The 20,715-nt window shown below is 32.8% G+C and overlaps 1 protein-coding gene across 1 annotated transcript in view; it reads right to left on the reverse strand.

Annotated features, from left to right (window-relative positions):
- Window positions 1-20,715, reverse strand: part of LOC136027548 (uncharacterized) — an 84,341-nt gene that overhangs the window by 43,391 nt on the left and 20,235 nt on the right. Inside the window, exons 2-4 of the mRNA XM_065704907.1 lie at window positions 18,460-19,616; window positions 4,227-4,399; window positions 1,292-1,459 (exon numbers count right to left, since the gene is read on the reverse strand). Coding sequence (XP_065560979.1) covers window positions 1,292-1,459; window positions 4,227-4,399; window positions 18,460-19,593 — 1,475 coding nt within the window. The 5' untranslated portion in view covers window positions 19,594-19,616. The remainder of the gene's footprint in view (window positions 1-1,291; window positions 1,460-4,226; window positions 4,400-18,459; window positions 19,617-20,715) is intronic.

The following is a 20,715-nucleotide window of genomic DNA, read 5'->3' on the forward strand; positions in this document are numbered from 1 at the left end:
CAAGTGTTTTCAAAAAAGGCAAAGAGCGAAATTTAAACTTAAAACGAGCAGAAACTACTACAAACGATGAAATAAAACTTAAAACAGGCACAAATCAAAACGAAAGATGAAAAAAACCTTACTGGATGTTTTTTCCAATCCTTCAACCTCCCGCAAACACACCTCAAAAACCCGTACACTGCACTCAATACTAAAATGTTTGGACACGCAATGCTTATTTCCCACTGCTCGAATAAAAAAAAAATCGCTAAAATTATATAGACAGAAATTATTTTTATTTTCTACGGCCTCGCCATTTCTATTTCTCCGTCCCCACTTCACGGCTTCACAGTTTCCCAACTCCGCTCCACGATAAAAGTATCTTTATAAATTGATAATGTCATACAGCTTTGAAGCTCAAGTGTTGAAGCATATTATAAAACTGAGCCAATTGAGATCATTATAGCCGAAAGGTGCAGGTAAGGTTGTATGCTGCATTCAACAAACATTCAGTTCTTTTCATTTAAGGTCTTCAGACGCTGCTTGGACCAGATGATCTAAGCAGGTTCGTCCAATTTATTTTCAAAATTTGAAGTTTAGCTGCATCTGCCACTTTTGTCTATAGACAGAAGTTTTGTATGGTGGTAAGGTGCAGATACTGTTACAATTACGATAAAAAAAAAAATAATAATAAAAAAAAGGCTTTGAGTAAAAGGCTTGTCCAAAATGTGTACTTTTGTCTTGGCTGTTTCATCCACTGACCTATATATCCAGCGTTTATTTTTGTTTCTCAGTAGTTAACATTGTATTTGCAATTGTCGCATTTTACAATATAATTTTCTTGTTGCATTGTATGTTGTTGCAGTTGTTTTTTTCTTTTTTCGTTTTGTACTACACCTTTATTTTGTACGAAACAGGTAAGACCATAAGTCGTAATAATATATAAGATATTATACATTACATTAATATAGTTCTGCAAAAGATCTTTCCCATGTTGTTTTTATGTTCTTATAAATAAAGTATAAATGTAGTACTGCCTTTCGGATATAGATGAAATACTCTTAAATATAGTTACTAAGACATTTTTAGTTTCCTTTTCTTTTTCGAACAGTCCAGCTGAGTGTTAGCAAATCTATTTATTTTTCCACACTGAAGTATAAATTTCAAAAAAAAAATATAAATAACTATATATAACAATAAGATGACTCAACTTTCCACCCTTTTACTACCATCTCATTCAACAAAATATAACAATTTAGCGAATAGTAGTAAGACGAAATGGCATACAAGTGTAATTCAAAAGAAAAACTACCTGGGGAAGGAAGATTTCTCCCTTTGCAAGTACTCTCCAAGGGTTTTATGTATTTTCCCAAGGATATCATTCAAACGCTCTATGGATCTTTGAACGTCTTGACTAATATGAACATTAGATGCAATCGACATTTTTGAAACCTTCTTCATAAGCGCCAAAAATTCAGAGCTAAAATGTATTTAAAAAATTAAGACAATATTTAACAAAAATGTAGAACCGATAAAAAGAAAAAAAAGACATCTATAACTTGTATTGAATCAAATGCACCAGATTCTTATCACTTTATCAGACACCTAAAGAAGTATAAAAAGGATAGATAGTGGCTCAACACCCTATTTTTTTTGCTTCTAAAAAAAAAACAAAAAAACGATCAAAGCATGTTTTCATTTCTCACCCAGAATACTAACACCCTTGTTTCTTTTCCTTTCATTGTTATACATAATTTCAATATCGTTTTAATCAATCTCAAGTCTATGGTGTCCAGGCCATCAGTAACTTTCTTCTCCTTACTTTTTGCAACTTCTTAACTGTCTGTTTCTTCCCTCCAAAGTTTCTGTCTCTGACAATAGCTTCAACTTTCTTACTTATTTCTTGACGCGTCTTAAACTGTATATTCTATGTTTGTGTTTGAGCAAAGACAGCTCGCAATACTGATTAGATTATTTCTCAATACTTATGAATTTTTGCTGATAACAAAGAGACCAACTTTCTCTAAATTTTTCTCACTCAAATGGACTATCTGTTTGGACTAATTCTACAATTAACCATGACTTGACGCCCACAACTATTTGATTTTAATTCACATGGACGGATAATAGATAGACATATCTATTAACGAATAAACTAACATTATTTTTATACAATCCTAATAAAGGGGGTTAAAGCCAGAATTGCCTCTCACTCAGTTGGACTATCTGTCTTGGCTTTTTCTACAATTAGCCATGACTTGATCCCCACAACTATTCCATTTTAATTCAACTGCATCAGGTATAGCATCTGGGCTCAGCCATAACTGAACTCTATAGAAATTCTTTTTTTTTTGTTACCCCACAGCAAACAGTTGAATCCTTAGTAGTTTTATTCGTACAAATTTAGTATGATTATGGTTTAATCATACTATGAATATAATTTATGATTATGGTTTAAATTTAGTATTGATTATTTTGATGCACTGCTTGAATTCTACCCTCAGAAAATTTTTTAAACCTTTACTTGTTGCGAAAATCTTTTTCTCAATAACATTCTTGTGAGCTTCGTCTCTCCCACATCATAGTGCATTACTTAAAGGTTGTAGTTTCAATTTAAGAAACCCTTCTTAAATCTTTACCCGTTGCAAAAATCTTTTTCTCAATAACATTCTTGTGAGCTTCATCCCTCCCATATCATAGAGCATTACTTAAAAGCTGTAGTTTTGAGACAAACTTAATTCAGATATTTTTTACGCAGGGGGTAAGCTAAAATAAAATGTCACAGACATATAGCCTTCTATGAGATTTCTTTTTGTTTGCAATATTCATTAATGAACATTTTGAAATTTCAAATTCATAAGTGCTATAACATCAGGTTGGTAACAAAAAAAAAAGACAATAGATGGTATATAATGTTCCGATTTTTTTTAAAATCAGGGTTGGAAATGAAGCTATTTTAAATACGGATTCTTGCTCAAAACACAAAGCTACAAAACCCATTTGAAAGCTTTGGCAAAATATGCCAAGCGAATCTACGTCGGTTGTAGAAAGTGAGTTTGGTTACTATAATTTTAGTTTTAGAAAACAGCTTCATACTCCATAGATACTTGTGCTCGCTCATAAAAATAATAACAGTTTATTTTTAGAATGATACAAACAGGAAGACAAAAGTGGGGTAATGAATCACAAGAAAAAAATGACGAAGAATTTATCAATTTAATACTTTTTATCTATAGAAATCTGATGTTTTCTTCCTTAAACTCTAAAAAGGGTCCTGATTATAGAGTGCTTGTATATCCTTAAAAAAAGGGTGTGAACTTTCCCAAGTCACGTTACTTTAGTATTTGAATCACTAGTGGAATAAAAAAGAAAACGAATTATGTGGGAATAGAATCAATAAACAAAAGATTGATTTTAAACAAAAGGAAGAAACCCCCTCCCATATGTTCTCTGCCTATGTATGATTTTCTGCAGTTGGAATATCTGGATATGCATATTTAATGGGCTAACAAAACACTTGCCATTCCTTCTGATATATCCCTCAGTAGCATCAATAGCAAAAAAAAAAAAAAAAAGAAATAGTGACTCAGCTGGAAGAGGCACACCGTCATATCTGGTTTCACCAACAGGCTTGACATTTTTCTTAGCAAAAATGTGAAAAATCTTATCCCCTCCCTTGAACCTCCTCTTCGTGAAGGTGGGTAAATATATTAAACTGTGTAAGTCAACTACATTCTAAGAAATGACGTTAGCCGTTGAAGAGGTCTAAATTATAGCTAAATGGTTCTTTTATATTAATAGTTTGGGTATAAAACTAAGGACTTGCTTATTATTAATTAAAACTATTATCAATTAAAACTTTGTTTTCCCATTAAAAAGATTTCGGTAAGAAATTATTGGCATAGTTACTCGGGACAATCATAACTGAAACTCCAACAGAACAAGTATATATTACAAGATAAAAATTAAAACAAATAATTTTTTTATGTTAACATTTCAAGAAATTTATAAGAATACATTTTACACATTAAAGACTAAAATCATAAGATAATTTAATTAATTCTAAATAGAACAGGCAACCCCCCCCCCTCCGAGTAAAGGCACTCATAATCGGAAATCCCAAAGATTAAATTTTGGCTACAATATATAGATTAAAAGAATTAAATTTTTTGACAAATCTTATCCCCTCCCTTGAACCTCGTCTTCGTGAAGATGGGTAAATATATTAAACTGTGTAAGCAGTTAACCTGATACTATGGAATCGTGAAGTTTCGACTGGAAGTAAAGTCTTTACGTCGAGATTACTAGTAAAAATTCCTTCAAGATAGACCCAACGTCTATGTACATCATTCCAAACATCAAACAAAGGATTGACACAGTCAAGCTTGTCTTCCCAAGTAGAAGGCTCCTCTTCAAAAACCTAGAAAAAATTAATATATCTTAAAAATGCACAAAATGAACTTTTATAAAAAGAATGAAAAAGAGAACCAACATTCATATCTCAGTTCCGTAAAGGAAATATTCAAAACGGTATCATCTCTTCCTAATTTAATTTTTTATATCGTCCTATTATTTTTTCCAGAAAACCTTTTCAATCCAACTCTAATGAACAGAGGCGTGGGAGGGCATCTTAATATGCCCGTTGAAGTCAAAGTTGCCCGTTGAAGTCCGAGTTGTCAATTTTCACATCTTATCACATTTGATAGTTCAGGTGTTGGTCCCAAAGAATCATCATTTATAGTAACTGCAACTATAAATTCTCCTTTTTTGGGTCTACCAAGAGACATTAAATTATATAAAAAATTGATGCGTTTGAAGATCAACAATCTTATTTATGTTATGCATGACATTATATAAGAAAATGCTTATATGATGTCACAAGAAATTCTTATATGATTTACTAACATAGTACATTATTTCATTCGCAGAAACCAAAAATTAAGGCTCTTATCAAATTTTCTAAGACTTCTGATCTATGTAGATCGTTTTTTTATGCGAAAATATCCCAAGATACCGATTAATCCGAAAAAATATGGAGCCGTTTTCGAGAAAAAGTTAATAAATAAATACATAAATATATACATGCACAATTATTGCTCGTTTATATATATATATATATATATATATATATATATATATATATATATATATATATATATATATATTTATATATATATATATATATATATATATATATATATATATATATATATATATATATATATATATATATATATATATATATATATATATATATATATATATACTATCTGTTGGGGTGGCGCTTCGCGCCACCCCAACACCTAGTTGGTGGGGGCGCTTCGCGCCCCCCCCAAGCCCCCCCGCGCGCGTAAGTCGTTACGCGCCATATTAGTTACGCGCCATTGTAGTTGTGTCCCTATGTCCCACCTGTGAATATAGATAGATATATATATATATATATATATATATATATATATATATATATATATATATATATATATATATATATATATATGTATGTTTTTAACTACGTAAAACTTGCGAATATACACCATTCTTTGCTGTCCCATTGTCTGTGCATATAAATAGATTGTCAGGTTTACCGACTCTTGAACATGCAACATATAATGGTCCATGGGAAAACAATCCGTATTCAGATCTATACCTCATGATTCTAATGATTGCCCTTGAGCTTTGTTGATGGTGATTGCTAATCGACCATTCCCTGAGTCGCCATCGTCATTTATATATCCCCCTGTGCACCCCGGCGTCCCCTTTGTAGTTATGTCCCTGGGTCCCGGTCGTCATTTATATTCCCTGTGTCCCGGTCGTCATTTGTGTCCCGGTGTTCCAGTCTGTGATTTCTCTTTGAGTGTCCCGGGCGTCATTTATATTCCTTGTGTCCCGGTGTCCCGGTCGTCATTTATATCCCCCTGTGCCCCCCGGCGTCCCCATTGTAGTTGTGTCCCTGTGTCCCGGTCGTCATTTATATTCCCTGTGTCCCGGTCGTCATTTGTATCCCGGTGTCCCGGTCTGTATATACATTCGTTTTTTAGTTTTGTTTTTCTCCTTTATTTTTTTCCTTTTTTCTTTTTTTTCTTTTTTAGTTTATTTAGATTTTTAGATTTTTTAGTTTTTTTATTAGTTTTTAGTTTGTTTGTAGTTTTTACCATTTTTTTAGTTTTTTTAGTTTTTTTTTTTACTTATGTCCTGGTCGTCATTTATACTCCCTGTGTCCCGGTCGTCATTTGTGTCTCGGTGCTTTGTTGATTGCTAATTTATATTATATTTATATTTATATTTTTTATATTTATTAATATTTTTTTAGTTTTCTTTTTCTCTTATTTTTCAGTTTTTTCCTTTTTTTTAGTTTTTTTTTTTAGTTTTTTCTTTTTTAGTTTTTAGTTTTTTTTTGTTTTTTACCTTTTTTTAGTTTTTTTAGTTTTTTAGCTTTTTTAGTTTTTTTATTAGTTTTTAGTTTTTTTAGTTTTTGCCTTTTTTTAGTTTTTTCAGTTTTTTTTTAGTTTTTAGTTTTTTACCTTTTTTTAGTTTTTTTAGTTTTTTAGCTTTTTTAGTTTTTTTTTCTTCTTAGTTTTTTTGTAGTTTTTACCTTTTTTAGTTTTTTTTCTTCTTTTGTATTAGTGTGAAATAATTCAGACGTCATATGCGGACAAACACGACGTCACTCGACAGACCCGGTCTGTATATACATTCGTTTTTTAGTTTTGTTTTTCTCCTTTATTTTTTTCCTTTTTTCTTTTTTTTCTTTTTTAGTTTATTTAGATTTTTAGATTTTTTAGTTTTTTTATTAGTTTTTAGTTTTTTTGTAGTTTTTACCATTTTTTTAGTTTTTTTAGTTTTTTTTTTTACTTATGTCCTGGTCGTCATTTATACTCCCTGTGTCCCGGTCGTCATTTGTGTCTCGGTGCTTTGTTGATTGCTAATTTATATTATATTTATATTTATATTTTTTATATTTATTAATATTTTTTTAGTTTTCTTTTTCTCTTATTTTTCAGTTTTTTCCTTTTTTTAGTTTTTTCTTTTTAGTTTTTAGTTTTTTTTTTGTTTTTTACCTTTTTTTAGTTTTTTTAGTTTTTTTAGTTTTTTAGCTTTTTTAGTTTTTTTATTAGTTTTTAGTTTTTTTTTAGTTTTTGCCTTTTTTTAGTTTTTTCAGTTTTTTTTAGTTTTTAGTTTTTTACCTTTTTTTAGTTTTTTTTAGTTTTTTAGCTTTTTTAGTTTTTTTTCTTTTTAGTTTTTTTTGTAGTTTTTACCTTTTTTAGTTTTTTTTCTTCTTTTGTATTAGTGTGAAATAATTCAGACGTCATATGCGGACAAACACGACGTCACTCGACAGACAGACAGACAGACATAACCCACAAACAACTTATTTTTATATATATTTATTCATATTTTTTTAGTTTTCTTTTTCTCTTTTATTTTTCAGTTTTTTCCTTTTTTTTTAGTTTTTTTCTTTTTTAGTTTTTAGTTTTTTTTAGTTTTTTACCTTTTTTTAGTTTTTTTATTTTTTTTTTAGTTTTTTTAGTTTTTTAGCTTTTTAGTTTTTTTATTAGTTTTTATTTTTTTTGTAGTTTTTGCCTTTTTTTTATTTTTTCAGTTTTTTTTTAGTTATTAGATTTTTACCTTTTTTTTAGTTTTTTTTAGTTTTTTTAGCTTTTTTAGTTTTTTTTCTTTTTAGTTTTTTTTTTTGTAGTTTTTACCTTTTTTAGTTTTTTTCTTCTTTTGTATTAGTGTGAAATAATTCAGACGTCATATGCGGACAAACATGACGTCACCTGATCCATCCACAGATCCACACACAGACAACTTATTTTTATATATATAGATATATATATATATATATATATATATATATATATATATATATATATATATATATATATATATATATATATATATATATATATATATATATATATATATATATATATATATATATATATATATATATATATACACCTAATCGGGATTTGAAATAAGAACTCTGAGACACGGATTCCTTCTAAATATCAAATTTCATTAAGATCCGGTCACCCGTTCTTAAGTTAAAAATACCTCAATTTTTCTAATTTTTCCAAACTAACAACCTCTAGCTCCTTCGAAGAGAACGGATCCGTTCCAATTATGTCAATCACGTATCTATAACTTTTGCTTATTCTTCCCATCAAGTTTCATCCCGATTTCTCCACTCTAAGCGTTTTCCAAGATTTTAGGCCCCAACCCCCCAAAAGTCACCGAATCCGATAGATTCGATAGGGATACAAATCTTTTTATAAGTAAAAGATATACGTAACTTATAAATTAGCTTACGTAAAGAACTTTTGTATTCTTATGTTTTTATTACATATATGAGGGGGTTCACCCCCTCGTCAGTACCTCGCTCTTTACACTAAAGCTTAAACTTTGTCCCAATTCATTAAGAATGACCCCTGAATCCCAAAAGCCGCAGAATAAATAGTTGAAATTACTAAAAATACTTTGGCGTAAAGAGCGAGGTATTAGGAGGGGGTGAGCCCCTCATATGGGTAATAATTTCTGTTCGTTTTAAGTTTTAATGCTGCTGCTTACTTCCAGCTGAAAAAAAACTTTTTCATTGTTTTTTTTAAGTAATGCTAGTAAATCCTGCGCTCCCTTCATGGAAATTTTCTTCCCCCATGACAAATTCCTCGATGGAAAGTTCCCCCAGAATATTCCCCTCTTCTTACCCCTGCCTCCAACCAAAAAATCCTCCTGAAAACGCCTGTACAATTCCCAATAACCATTACTATATGTAAGCACTGGTCAAAGTTTTGAACTTGTAACCCCTCCCACAGGGACTGTGGGGGAGTGAGTCGTCCCCAAAGACATAGTTATAAGGTTTTTCGACTACGCTGAATAAAATGGCTATCTTAGAATTTTGATCCGTTGACTTTGGGAAAATTGTTAGCGTGGGAGGGGGCCTAGGTGCCCTCCAATTTTTTTGGTCACTTAAAAAGGGCACTAGAACTTTTCATTTCCGTTAGAATGAGCCCTCTCGCAACATTCTAGGACAACTGGGTCAATACGATCACCCCTGAAGAAAAAAATAAACACGCATCCGTGATCTGCCTTCTGGAAAAAAATATAAAATTCTACATTTTTGTAGATAGGAGCTTGAAACTTCTACAGTAGGGTTCTCTGATACGCTGAATCTGATGGTGTGATTTTCGTTAAGATTCTATGATTCTTTTAGGGGGTGTTTCCCCCTATTTTCTAAAATAACGCAAATTTTCTCAGGCTCGTAACTTTTGATGGGTAAGACTAAACTTGATGAAACTTATATATTTAAAATCAGCCTTAAAATGTGATTCTTTTGATGTAGCTATTGGTACCAAAATTCCATTTTTAGACTTTTAGTTACTATTGAGCCGGGTCGCTCCTTACTACAGTTCGTTACCACGAACTGTTTGAAAATGTGGAATTTCGTATTTTTTGAAAGAAGACAGATCACATGTTTTTCTTTTCTTTCTTTCTTTTTTCCCAGGGGTGATCGTGTCGACCCAGTGGTGCTAGAATGTTGTGAGAGGGCTCATTCTAACGGAAATTAAAAGTTCTAGTACCGTTTTTAAGTGACCTAAAATTTGGAGGGCACCTAGGCCCCCTCCCACGCTCATTTTTTCTCCAGAGGCAACAGGTCAAAATTTTGAGATAGCCATTTTGTTCATCATAGTAAAAAAAAAACCTAATGACAATGTCTTTAGGGACGACTTACTCCCTCACTGTGCAAGGGAGGGGGGCTGCAAGTTACAAAATTTGACCAGTGTTTAGTAATGGTATAGCATTGGTATAGTAATGGTTATTGGGAAGTCTACAGACGTTTTCAGTGGGTTTTTTTTGGTTGGGAGGAAGGGGCTGAGGAGCGGGGGTTACGTGAGAGGATCTTTCCATGGAGGAATTTGTCAAGGGAGAAGATAATTTCAAGGAAGGGAGCGCAGGATATTCTAGCACTATTTAAACAAAAACAAAACAATTAAAAAATAAACATGAAAGAGTTTTTTCGACTGAAAGCAAGGAGCAGCATTAAAAATTAAAACGAACAGAAATTATTCCGCATATGTGGGGTTCATGTCCTCCTAAAGAATTTTTAGTAATTTCAACTATTTATTCTACGGCCTTTGTGATTCAGGGGTCATTCTTAAAGAATTGGGACAAAATTTAAGCTTTGATGTAAAGACTGAGGTTTTTAATGGGGGGGAGGGCAAACCCCCTCATATACGTAATTAAAATATACAAATATAGAAGTTCGTTATGTAAGTAAATTCGCAAGTTACGTATATTTTCTACAAATAAAAAAATTCATATAAAAATAAAAGTTCTAGTTGCCTTTTTAAGTAGCCAAAAGATTGGAGGGCAACTAGGCCTCCTACTCCACCCCTTTCTTCTCAAAATCTTTCGATCAAACTAAGAGAAAGATATTTAGTAAAAAAAAATTATACGGAATTTCCGTTTGTATTATTCATGTCGGACAAAGTCAAAAAATATATTAATCCAAAAACGTTCAAAAATTAAATGAAAAAAACAAGTTTTTTAACTGAAAGTAAGGAGTGACATTAAAACTTGAAACGAACAGAAATTACTCCGTATATTAAAGGGGCTTTTCCCTCCTCAACACCCCGCTCTTTACGCTAAAGTTTTAACTGTTTTAAAAAGTAAAGTTGAGAGAAAGATTCAAACTTTAGCGTAAAGAAATAACACGTTACGTTTAGTTTTACTTTTAGTCACGTTTTATGTTTACGTTTAGTTTTCATAAATAACAACACAGGGATAAAATACATTTTATTTTACTAATAATATTGAGTTATTTAAGAAATTTGGGGTTTAGTTTTCACGAACGAAAAGGAACTGTTAAAATACACCTTATTTTATTAATAATGTTTGATCATATGAGAAACTCGGGTTTTAGATTCCAAAAATAAAACAAAATGAGGTGAAAACACATCTGATTAAAAAAAAATTAATTATTTAAGAAAATAGGGTTTATGTTTCATAAAAAGAACGCAAATGTTTAATATACATTATTAAAAATATTTGAGCATTTAAGAAACTTGGGGTTTAGTTTTCAGAAAAAAGAATACACAAAGATAAAATACGCTTGGTTTATCAAAAATTATATTTAATTACTTTAGAAACCTGGGGTTCACTTATCATAAAACAAACCCAGACGCTGAAAATACACCTGATTTTATTAATGATATTTGATCATTTAAGGAACTTAAGTTTTAGGTTTCATAAAAAGAACGTACACAGTTAAAGTTCATTTGATTTTATTAAAAATATTCCAGTATTTAGGAAAATTGGTTTTCACAAAAAGCAACGCATACAGCTAAAATACATCGGATTTTCTTAAGAATATTTGATCATTTAAGAAACTTGGGTTTTAGTTTTCATAAAAAGGAATGCATACAGCAAAAAAACACTTAATTTTTTAAGTATTTTTAAAGGGTATTTATTTGAAAAATAACTAAACATTTTAAAATATTTGAAAATATTATTTTATGTCTTTATATACATTTTGATAAAACATTCCAAAAAATCAGTTAAAATATTTTTTTGATATACGAGTTTTTAGGAAAACTGGGATAAAAAGCAAGGCATATGGTTAAAACACATATGATTTCATTAACCACATTTTACCATTTCAGAAATTTGGGTGTTAAAAAGGAATGCACACGGTTAAAAAACATCTCATTTTATTAATTATATCTGATCATTTAAGAAACTACGCGTTTTAGTTCTCAAACAAGAATAAACATGGATAAAATACCTTTGATTCTCATTAACAACATTTTCATTAATAATAGATTTCATGAAAGTAAACGCGCACGGTTAAAATACATCTTGTTTATTTTGAATATTTGAGCATTTAAGAAACTTGGGATTTAGTTTTTGTAAAATGCAAGGAATACGGTTAAAATACGTCTGATTTTATTCAGAATAATTGATCATTGATGAAACTTGGGCTTTTAGTTTTCAGAAATAAGAACGCACATGATTAAAATACATCAAATTTTATTAGTATTATTTGATTGTATAAGAAACTAGGGTTGCAGTTTCCGTTTAAAACGAAAACGCAAACGGTTAAAATACATTTTGTTTCATTAGAAATATTTGAATATTTTTGAAACTCGGGGTTTAGTTTTCTGAAATAAAAACACACAAATAGTTAGCATACATCTGATATTATTAATAATATATGATCACTTTACAAACTTGGATTTTTAGTTTTCATAAAAAGAAGGCACGCGGTTAAAATACATCTTTTATTTTATTAAAGACATTTGAGCATTTAAGAAACTTGGGTTTTAGATTGACAGATACAAACAAATAGGGTTGAAATATATCTGATTTTATTATATTTGATCATATGAGGAACTTGGCGGTTTCCTTTTATTAAAAGAAGAAGGCACACGGTTACAACACGTCTTATTTTATTTAAAAAAAATTGAGCATTTAAGAATCTTTGGTTTTAGTTTTCAGAAATAAGAAGATATACGTCTGAAATACATAACTTGGGTTTTGGTTTAAATAAAAAAGAGCGCACATGGTTAAAATACATCTGATTTTACTGATAATATTGGATCATTTAAGAAACTTGGTTTTAGTTTTTATAAAAAGCAACGAACATGGTTAAAATACATCTTACTTTATTAGAAATATTTGAGCATTAAAAAAACTTGGGTTTTAGTTTTCAGAACTAAGAGCACACATGTTTAAAATACATTTGATTTATTAATACTATTTGATTATTGAAGAAACTTGGGTTGTAGTTTTCATAAAATAAAAGCGCCGGTGGTTAAAATCATCTCGTTTTATTAGGAATATATGATCAATTAAGAAACTTGGGTTTTAGTCTTCATAAATAAGAAGGCGCGGGGTCAAAATAAATCAGATTGTATTAATAATATTGAAAATTTAAGAGAATATGGGTTTTAGTTTTCATTTTAAAAAACGCCAACGGTTGAAATACATCCTATTTTATCAAAAATATTAATTATTCAAGAAACTAAGGTTTTAGTTTTCATAAAAAGCAACGCATACGATTTAAATACATTTGATTTCATTAAAAATAATTCATCATTTAAGAAAGTTGGGTTTTTGTTTTCAGCAATAAGAATACACGTGGTTAAACTAGACGGATTTTACTAATAATAATAATCTACGGATTGGTCTAAAAAAAGCAGTTATTAAAATTATTTGACCATTTAAGAAACTTGGTTTTTAGTTTTCACAGATATGAATACACACGGTTAAAATACATCTTATTTTATAGAAAAAATTTGAGCATTTAAGAAACTTGGATTTACTTTTGACAAATATAGACATACATGATTGTAATACATCTGATTTTGTTAATAATGTTTTATCATTTGAGAAACTTTGGGTTTAGTTTTCATGTAAAAGCAACGTAAATAGTTAGAATACACCCTTTTTATTAAAATATTTCAGTATTTAAGAAACTTGGGTTTTAGATTTCAGAAATTCGAGCGTCATTGTAGCTGAATTTACTTGTTTGCTGTTAATGGAATAAAGCTATAGCAATACTTTGAGGTTATTTTCGCATTGATCTCTACCCTTTAAAGATAAATTTACAGTGAAATTAATTTGAGAGATCTTCTCCAATCCCTAGAATAAGTCTTTCTCTCTGGGTGTTTCTACTAGCCACATCTTTTTTCTCAAGTACACTGGCGCGCCATCAATATTGACAAACTCATATAGCACCATCTTTGTTTCCATAGCATTAAGGTGCTGATTTTTTACTCGGAACAAGGAGAAGAGGGGAAGAAACCCCCCGGAAGTACCGTACTGTACCCGCCGGTATTCAGTTACCCGTAACTTGCAGGGAATGGGTGAGGAGGTCCTTAGACTATTTGCTCATATAGCACGTTGTTCCTGGGTGATTTTTTATTCTCTGATGACTATTTGCTCTATTCCTGGCCGCTCTGATTGGACTACGCTCTGTGATTTTGCATATGAATTAGACCACCCATTGACATTGCTTACTGCAATAGAGCCAATTTCATTCCGAAAAAGAAATGAGCAGTGTGAAGCAAGACTTGGTTTATAGTCCTGTTTTGGCCTTCGTCTTACTTCGTACTGGCAAAGGCAGTACAGCATTTTAAAGCTGATATGCTGATTAAGGCAAAGGATGAGTTATGGCAGTTAGCCCCTATGTCTACTCGTTCTGCAAATCGTGTTAAGCCCCAGGACATGGGTGCTGATCGAATAAGAGCCATCCAGATTTGTGACGAGAAGAGAGTAGTCTTCCCCAAGTTTGTAATCTATGAGCCTGACGCGGTACCCATACACTCAGGGGAGGTTGAAGCCACACTGACTCGCCAGGTCCAAGAGCTTCATTTTACTGTGGAAAATCTTATTGACCACCTAGGCTAAATTAGCCCACTTTTCTCTTTCAAACCAATTATTCTCTTTCTTTCACGGTTATACTAAATTAGCCCACTTGGAAGTTCTTAGTCAACTGGTACATAAGTTAGCAACACAAATATGCGGTAAAGTTAAATATTCTGTTGTTACTTAAGAACAAACAAAAAGATTCTGTTGCAAGCTAACCCATCTGAAAATCCTTTGGCTAAATAACCGTTTCTATATTTCCTTGTTTATTAAAGAAAATGTTAAGTATCTCAAGCAGTTTATTGCACCTATATTGTAAGGGGGACATCCCCAAACTCATAGGTAAGTCCAAGTAAATTTATCTGCCTTGGAAACAGCGAGTGTCATATAAAATAACCTTTTTCTGCATCTTTGATATAAAGTAAGGCTTCCTTATATCTTTAGTATAAGGTAGCGTTACCGTAATGCTTTCAATGGAATGTTGTAGGACTATGGGTTTCTAATGAGTCTGGTGTGGAGCAAAAGTGTGATATAAGACAACTACCACCATATCAACCAAACAAACCAGACTGCCCAAATCCTCATCCGCATAATACTCTAGCAGATTAGAGCAGGGTTACCCTTTGCCATCAAAGATTTCAAAGCGGGTTTCCAACCCGAGTGATAGAAAGTTAACCGAATTTTAACAGTGGATTAAATTTTAGAAAAAAATATTTTTGACTCGGCTGCAAACTGTGCCAACTCTTCACTAACCTCCAACATGTATTTGACCTTAAGAAAGCCAGGAGCAAAAGGCTTATTTCTAGTGGCCCCTTGCTCTTTTTATTTGCTCCTCACTTTTAACATTCTTAAACAGCCGCTTTACCCAAATTAATCAGCAGTACTGTAGCAAAGTTCAAAATTTGTAACTATAACAACTTGGTGCTGGGTCTACTCAAGACTGCGAATGCTTGCGGCTGTGACTTCTTGCGACGGCAACACTACAAATGCAACTGCAACTACATGTGACTGCGAATGCAAGTACAGCTCGAGCACTACTTCAGCAACTTGCAAATGTGACTCTTTGTAACTGTAACTGCTTCCGACTACGAGTGTAAAAACTTGTGACAGCAAGTGCAACAACTCATCACTGAAACTGTGATTACTTGCAACTCTGACTGCAACTGCTAGTACTACTATTCTGCTACGACCTCCAATCTTACCCATACCCCCATGGTCTCCGTTTGACCACGATCTTACCCCCTGCCTACCCAATACTGAGTAGCATACCCCAGGAATTTCATCTCACTTCCTCCCTGAGCATACAAGAATTCACCACCTGGTTCTAGCCTCCATCCGTCATGAGCCAAACAAACCCGGCCAATGTCCTCCCAGACCCTCCATCCTACTTCACTTTCCAAATACCAGCTTGCCTTCTCACCCCCCTTTTCCCCTAATCAAGAACCCTCCAAACTTGACTTCTTGCCATATCCTCGGGAAACCCTACCCCGTACCATTCATTTTATCCCCGTGGCTACCTTATCAATACGACTCTGGTTTGATAGTTCTTCCGTGTTAAAATCGTCCTCTAACAGATCTTAATTGTTCTCCCTTGCTGTGAACTAGAAACCAGTTGCTCTTTTCTGATCAGTCCCATAGCCCAAAATTGAAATCCTACCCAAGAATTACTGAAACTCATCGACCATCACGTTTCCCAAATCCCTTTAAATTTTCTAAATTTTTACTTCGTAATGCTGAGCGTCTTGATTTTGACAAGCTTACTCAACTTGAGGTGATACCAAAATTAAATAAAAACCGATGTTATAACTGTTGCAGAAGTACAGTCCCATTACCCAGGGGCCCTTCGTCTCTCAAGTTATTCAGAGTTAATTACACTCCGTCCTTCAGATCGGCCACTTGTCATTCACCCCAAAACTATCACAATCCCTTGTCTTTCTGGGTACTACACAATAATATGGCTAAATGTCAGGCCAAAAATAATTCACCGTCTGAATAATATTATTACCATTGCAATCTTTGTCAAACCAAAATACAAAAATAACTGATACAAAGTTGAATTTATCCAGAAATTGGAGACCAGTGCTGATTTTTTTTTTCTAAGTATCCAAATCCTGGACTTTTTTTAGTTGGTGACACCAATAACCTTATTGTCGTTTGCTTCCCTCTTCAAGTTAAGCAAATAGTTAACTATCAACAACTATGGGAAGTATTTTCATTTTGACTAATATAAATATTTTCACAGTCAAAGCTTTTGATATTTAGAAGGACATCGTGACTCACAACTCTTATTTTAAACCCTAACCGGCATTAAGCCTATTATTTTCCTTTTAAATCAATCTATTGATTCTTAGAATTTTGTTAGAGCTCGTACCATATGAGCTCTTGGCTCTTAGCTCTTCTTGCCTCGTCACAAATGCCATATGAGCTCTTAGTACTTGTTTCTCTTTGTCCCTGCTGCTAGCGGGGCACTAGAACATCATAGATGTTCTGCTATACACCTAGTAACTTTGTAATGACCAAAAGAATAGAAATATCTAGAATTTCTCAATGATTTTTTATTATAATAAAAAATGAGCAACTTGCAAAATTTACCAATCTTATCACAGTTGCTATAAGGGGAAGGGATAACAACTCCGAAAGCAATATTTACTTGACGTTTCGACTACTTTGAACAAAACCTCTATCTTAAAAATTTGGTCGGGTGGCTTTGGGGGAAAAGGCACTGGAAGGATACTGGTTGCTCTTCGGTGGCTCAAAAAAGGAACAAGAATTTTCATTTCCAGTCAAAGGAACCCAGTCCCAAATTTATATGACTAGCCTTTCCATATGAAGTCGCTCTGGGAAAAATACGTAGTAATAAGAACAGGCTAAATTAATACGGTGCCGCTGGTTCCTACAGACAGCGCTAGAGTGTTGTCATTGATTTGTCTCTCGTTCGTCGTATGCAAGGAGTTGGCGTAAAAACTTCAGAAGGGGTTCACTCGGTTGAAAATTAGAAGTCAAAGTGCTCTATTTACGAGTCAAAAGTGATTAGAAGGCAGACATTGCACTTTCCAAGGAATGGAATAGCTATGAGTTTTTTGTTTAAATTGACATTGCATGCTGAGTGAGAAATTAATCAGAACTAAAATACACTATGTGTATACAAGGTTGTCGAAAGGGTGTATCAGCGAGATCTCAGGAAAAAGTTGAAACATTTAGGGCATGCGGAGGGGAGATACTTGATTAATACTTGTCTATGCTCAAGATTATAACATAATGAGGGCTAGAATTCCATTAGCCAAGAGAGCCCAAACGTTTATACAGACTTTCATCCACATGGAATACGAATATTTTTCCCTGTACCCATCAATCCAGAGAATTATAATACATATACAAATTTTTTCCAATATACAAATAGCAGACAAAAATTTAAATTCGTTCAGAGATGAAACTAAAAGATAAAAAATATTCTTTTTTTAACCAACGAAAAAGACCAAGTCAACGAAAAATAACCAGAAATCAATTTAACGAACTTTTTCTACAAAAGATGATGGTGAATCTTCTTCTTTTTTGATATTATGATAGATCAAAACCCATAGCTCATACTAAAGGTTGTCTTCAGTACAGTGAAATTTATATTCTGGTCTTTATAAGACACAGTGAACGTGTCTCTTTTCTTGGTATTTTTTACTTGCTTCAAATTTAATTTGGTTACTTATTATTATTTCTAGTTGCTATGGGTTTCATTTGTCTATTAATTGGGATTTATGGTAGTTTTAAGTATGAAAAATTATTTGACTGTCTTTTCTACCCATCCTTGGTTTAATGTAACTCTTCACTTTCATTTAATAGCTTTTCTTTCAATTAACTATAACTAGGAGCCCACTGATAGAAAATGAGCACTTAAGGAAGTATAGGACATGAAATAAACTCACATGGAATACGATGATTTACAAACTTATTTGAAATATGAGGAATTACACAGAAACAGGGGAGCAGAGGGTCATTCTTCCCAAAATAGTAACTAAACTTATTTTATTACTTCGTTCTTGAAATACTAGGCTTGTTAGAAATGTGGAATATAAATCTCCGAGATCTGGATATAATACAAGATGAAAAAGTACATACCTTAGGCTTCTTTTCTGATATTTTGGCACATCGTCTCATTTTGCAAACTTGGTGACATTTATTATTTGTACAGGGGGCGCATTTTCCACAACTGTCTTTTTTCATACAACCTGCACAATCGCCACAGCGTTTTCGCTTAGTTTTTCGCCGGGAAACTGAATTTAGGTCTGACATTATCATACAATTGGAACGAAATTTTTCAGCAGGTCCATATGTCCTACTCATTTCTGAGCTTGGGATCGATGTTATTTCGACAGCAGTTTTCCCGGGCTGTTTTAATGAAACCGGTTTCACTCTAGGTTTCCTTCGCCTATCAGTTTTCTCGACATGACTTGATGTTGTGTTGGGATTCTCTCGGTAACGTCTTGATAGGAAATGTTCAGATTGAGGAGTAGAAAGAGGAAACAGTTTATTATTTTTTGCTCGTTCCGGCAATATAGTTGGAGATTTGCTAGGAACCACTATAGCTTCTCGTATTCCACTCGAGAAAGTAAGATCTTTTTCTTCATTATCTGACAGAGCTTGTTCCGTCGTCGAAGGTGGTGCACTTTGTAAACTAGGAGGAGGATGCTGTAAGAGCATATGCCTCGTACGAGACAAAGGCGACAGTTTGCAAGAAAATGGAAAGTTTGCAGGAGAAAGTGATGGAAAAGACGGCATTCGAGGATCCTTAAGTGAATCAAATGTTTCCCAAAACTTGACAACTGTAGCTTGGGAAGGCTCTGATGACGGTAGAGCCTCAGTTTTTCCAAGATCCAGCATTATAGGACCCCCTTGGTCATTTTTGCGGTCCAATGGTCTATACTGAACATTTTCATTCTGATTTCTCTGTCGTGGCACATTAGGATTACTTAAATCCGTTAAAGAAGCTGTAGGACTTTTTCCATAGAAGTCCCGCGTTTGACCAGACATAACAGGCTGTCCAATGTCAAGAGATTTTCCAGGTAATGCTTCAAAATTACTTTCAGTATCCAAATTAATTAAAGGAGGTAGCGATTTAACTGGATTACCGTAGAAGCCTTGTTCCAAATTGAACCTTAAGCTGTCATGCGTAAACATTTTAGGGACAGTCAACAAAAATCTTGACCCGGCTGAATCTGATCCCGAGTTGCTGCAACTTTGTCCATCGCCCATTGTATTTCTAGAAGCTGGGTCACCTAAAAGAGATAACAAGGTTCACACATGAAAAGACGCACAATGTCTGGAATGATACACTTCCGTGAGAGCTGTTCTACATAAGAATATCCTACCTTGTCTCTGGAGTCAAGGTTCGACATTTATTTCAACAAGGAGCACACATTATGACTACTAAAATCTAGCCAAGTTTAAGTTCAAAAGAGACTTGAAAATTATATCAGTTTTTGGAAAATGCTGTCTTAGTCACTATGACAAAGATTATTCAACCGAAAGCCAAGTAGTAAACCATGTGTAACAGCAACCAGCGAAAACTGATCTTCTTCTATCAAATAAACGCTTTCTGTCACCAAAAAAGGGTTACTACCAATACATTAACTCTGCCAATATGAGGTTTTTAGAGACTCTACTTTTGGTTTAAGACTCTCTCGACTTTTGCTAAAATTTTTTATAATCATGTTTCTCTCTTTTTTCTCTCTCTCTTTGTGTTAAGTTATTAGTAGTTAGAAAGTAAGTTGTATGTACCCACCAAGACACAAGTGCTTTTGGTACCTTTCATGAGGCAGGTACTAGCAAGTTGAGTTGAATTAATTTTTTTCCTTTAAATCAAAGTGAACTGAAGTGAACGATTATTGGGGTTTGTCAGGTTAACAAAACCCTTCAAATTAAATTAGATAAGATAGATAATTAGAAAAAATAAATAAATCCAGCTCTTTGCAAAACTAAGCCTAGTAGAAGGAAAATAAGGAAGCAGAAATCTATTTCGATGACCCCTCTTCGGAAGGCCTATGTCGCCCTATTCTCCGATATTTTCTAATTTTCGAAACTTTATCCAAAAATTTGCTTCCACTTGATTTTAACGGTAAACTATGATTTTTTGTTCGTTTATAATATTCATTCCTCGACATTTTCACGTCCAACAGTTTGATCACTTTATCATAAATACAACGTTTTGGTACAACTGGTTTACTGCGAGACTGTCCATATTTTCAATATATTTCTCCTAGTTATAGCCCTGATTACTAAAAAAAGGATGTGTCTGACAGGCAACTTCTCAACCAACCAAGGACTTGTAGTTCCAGTATTTTAAAGAATTTCAAGCAAATAGGAATAAAGAATGGC

The sequence above is a fragment of the Artemia franciscana genome, chromosome 5 (assembly GCF_032884065.1).
Source record: "Artemia franciscana chromosome 5, ASM3288406v1, whole genome shotgun sequence".
NCBI lineage: Eukaryota > Metazoa > Arthropoda > Branchiopoda > Anostraca > Artemiidae > Artemia > Artemia franciscana.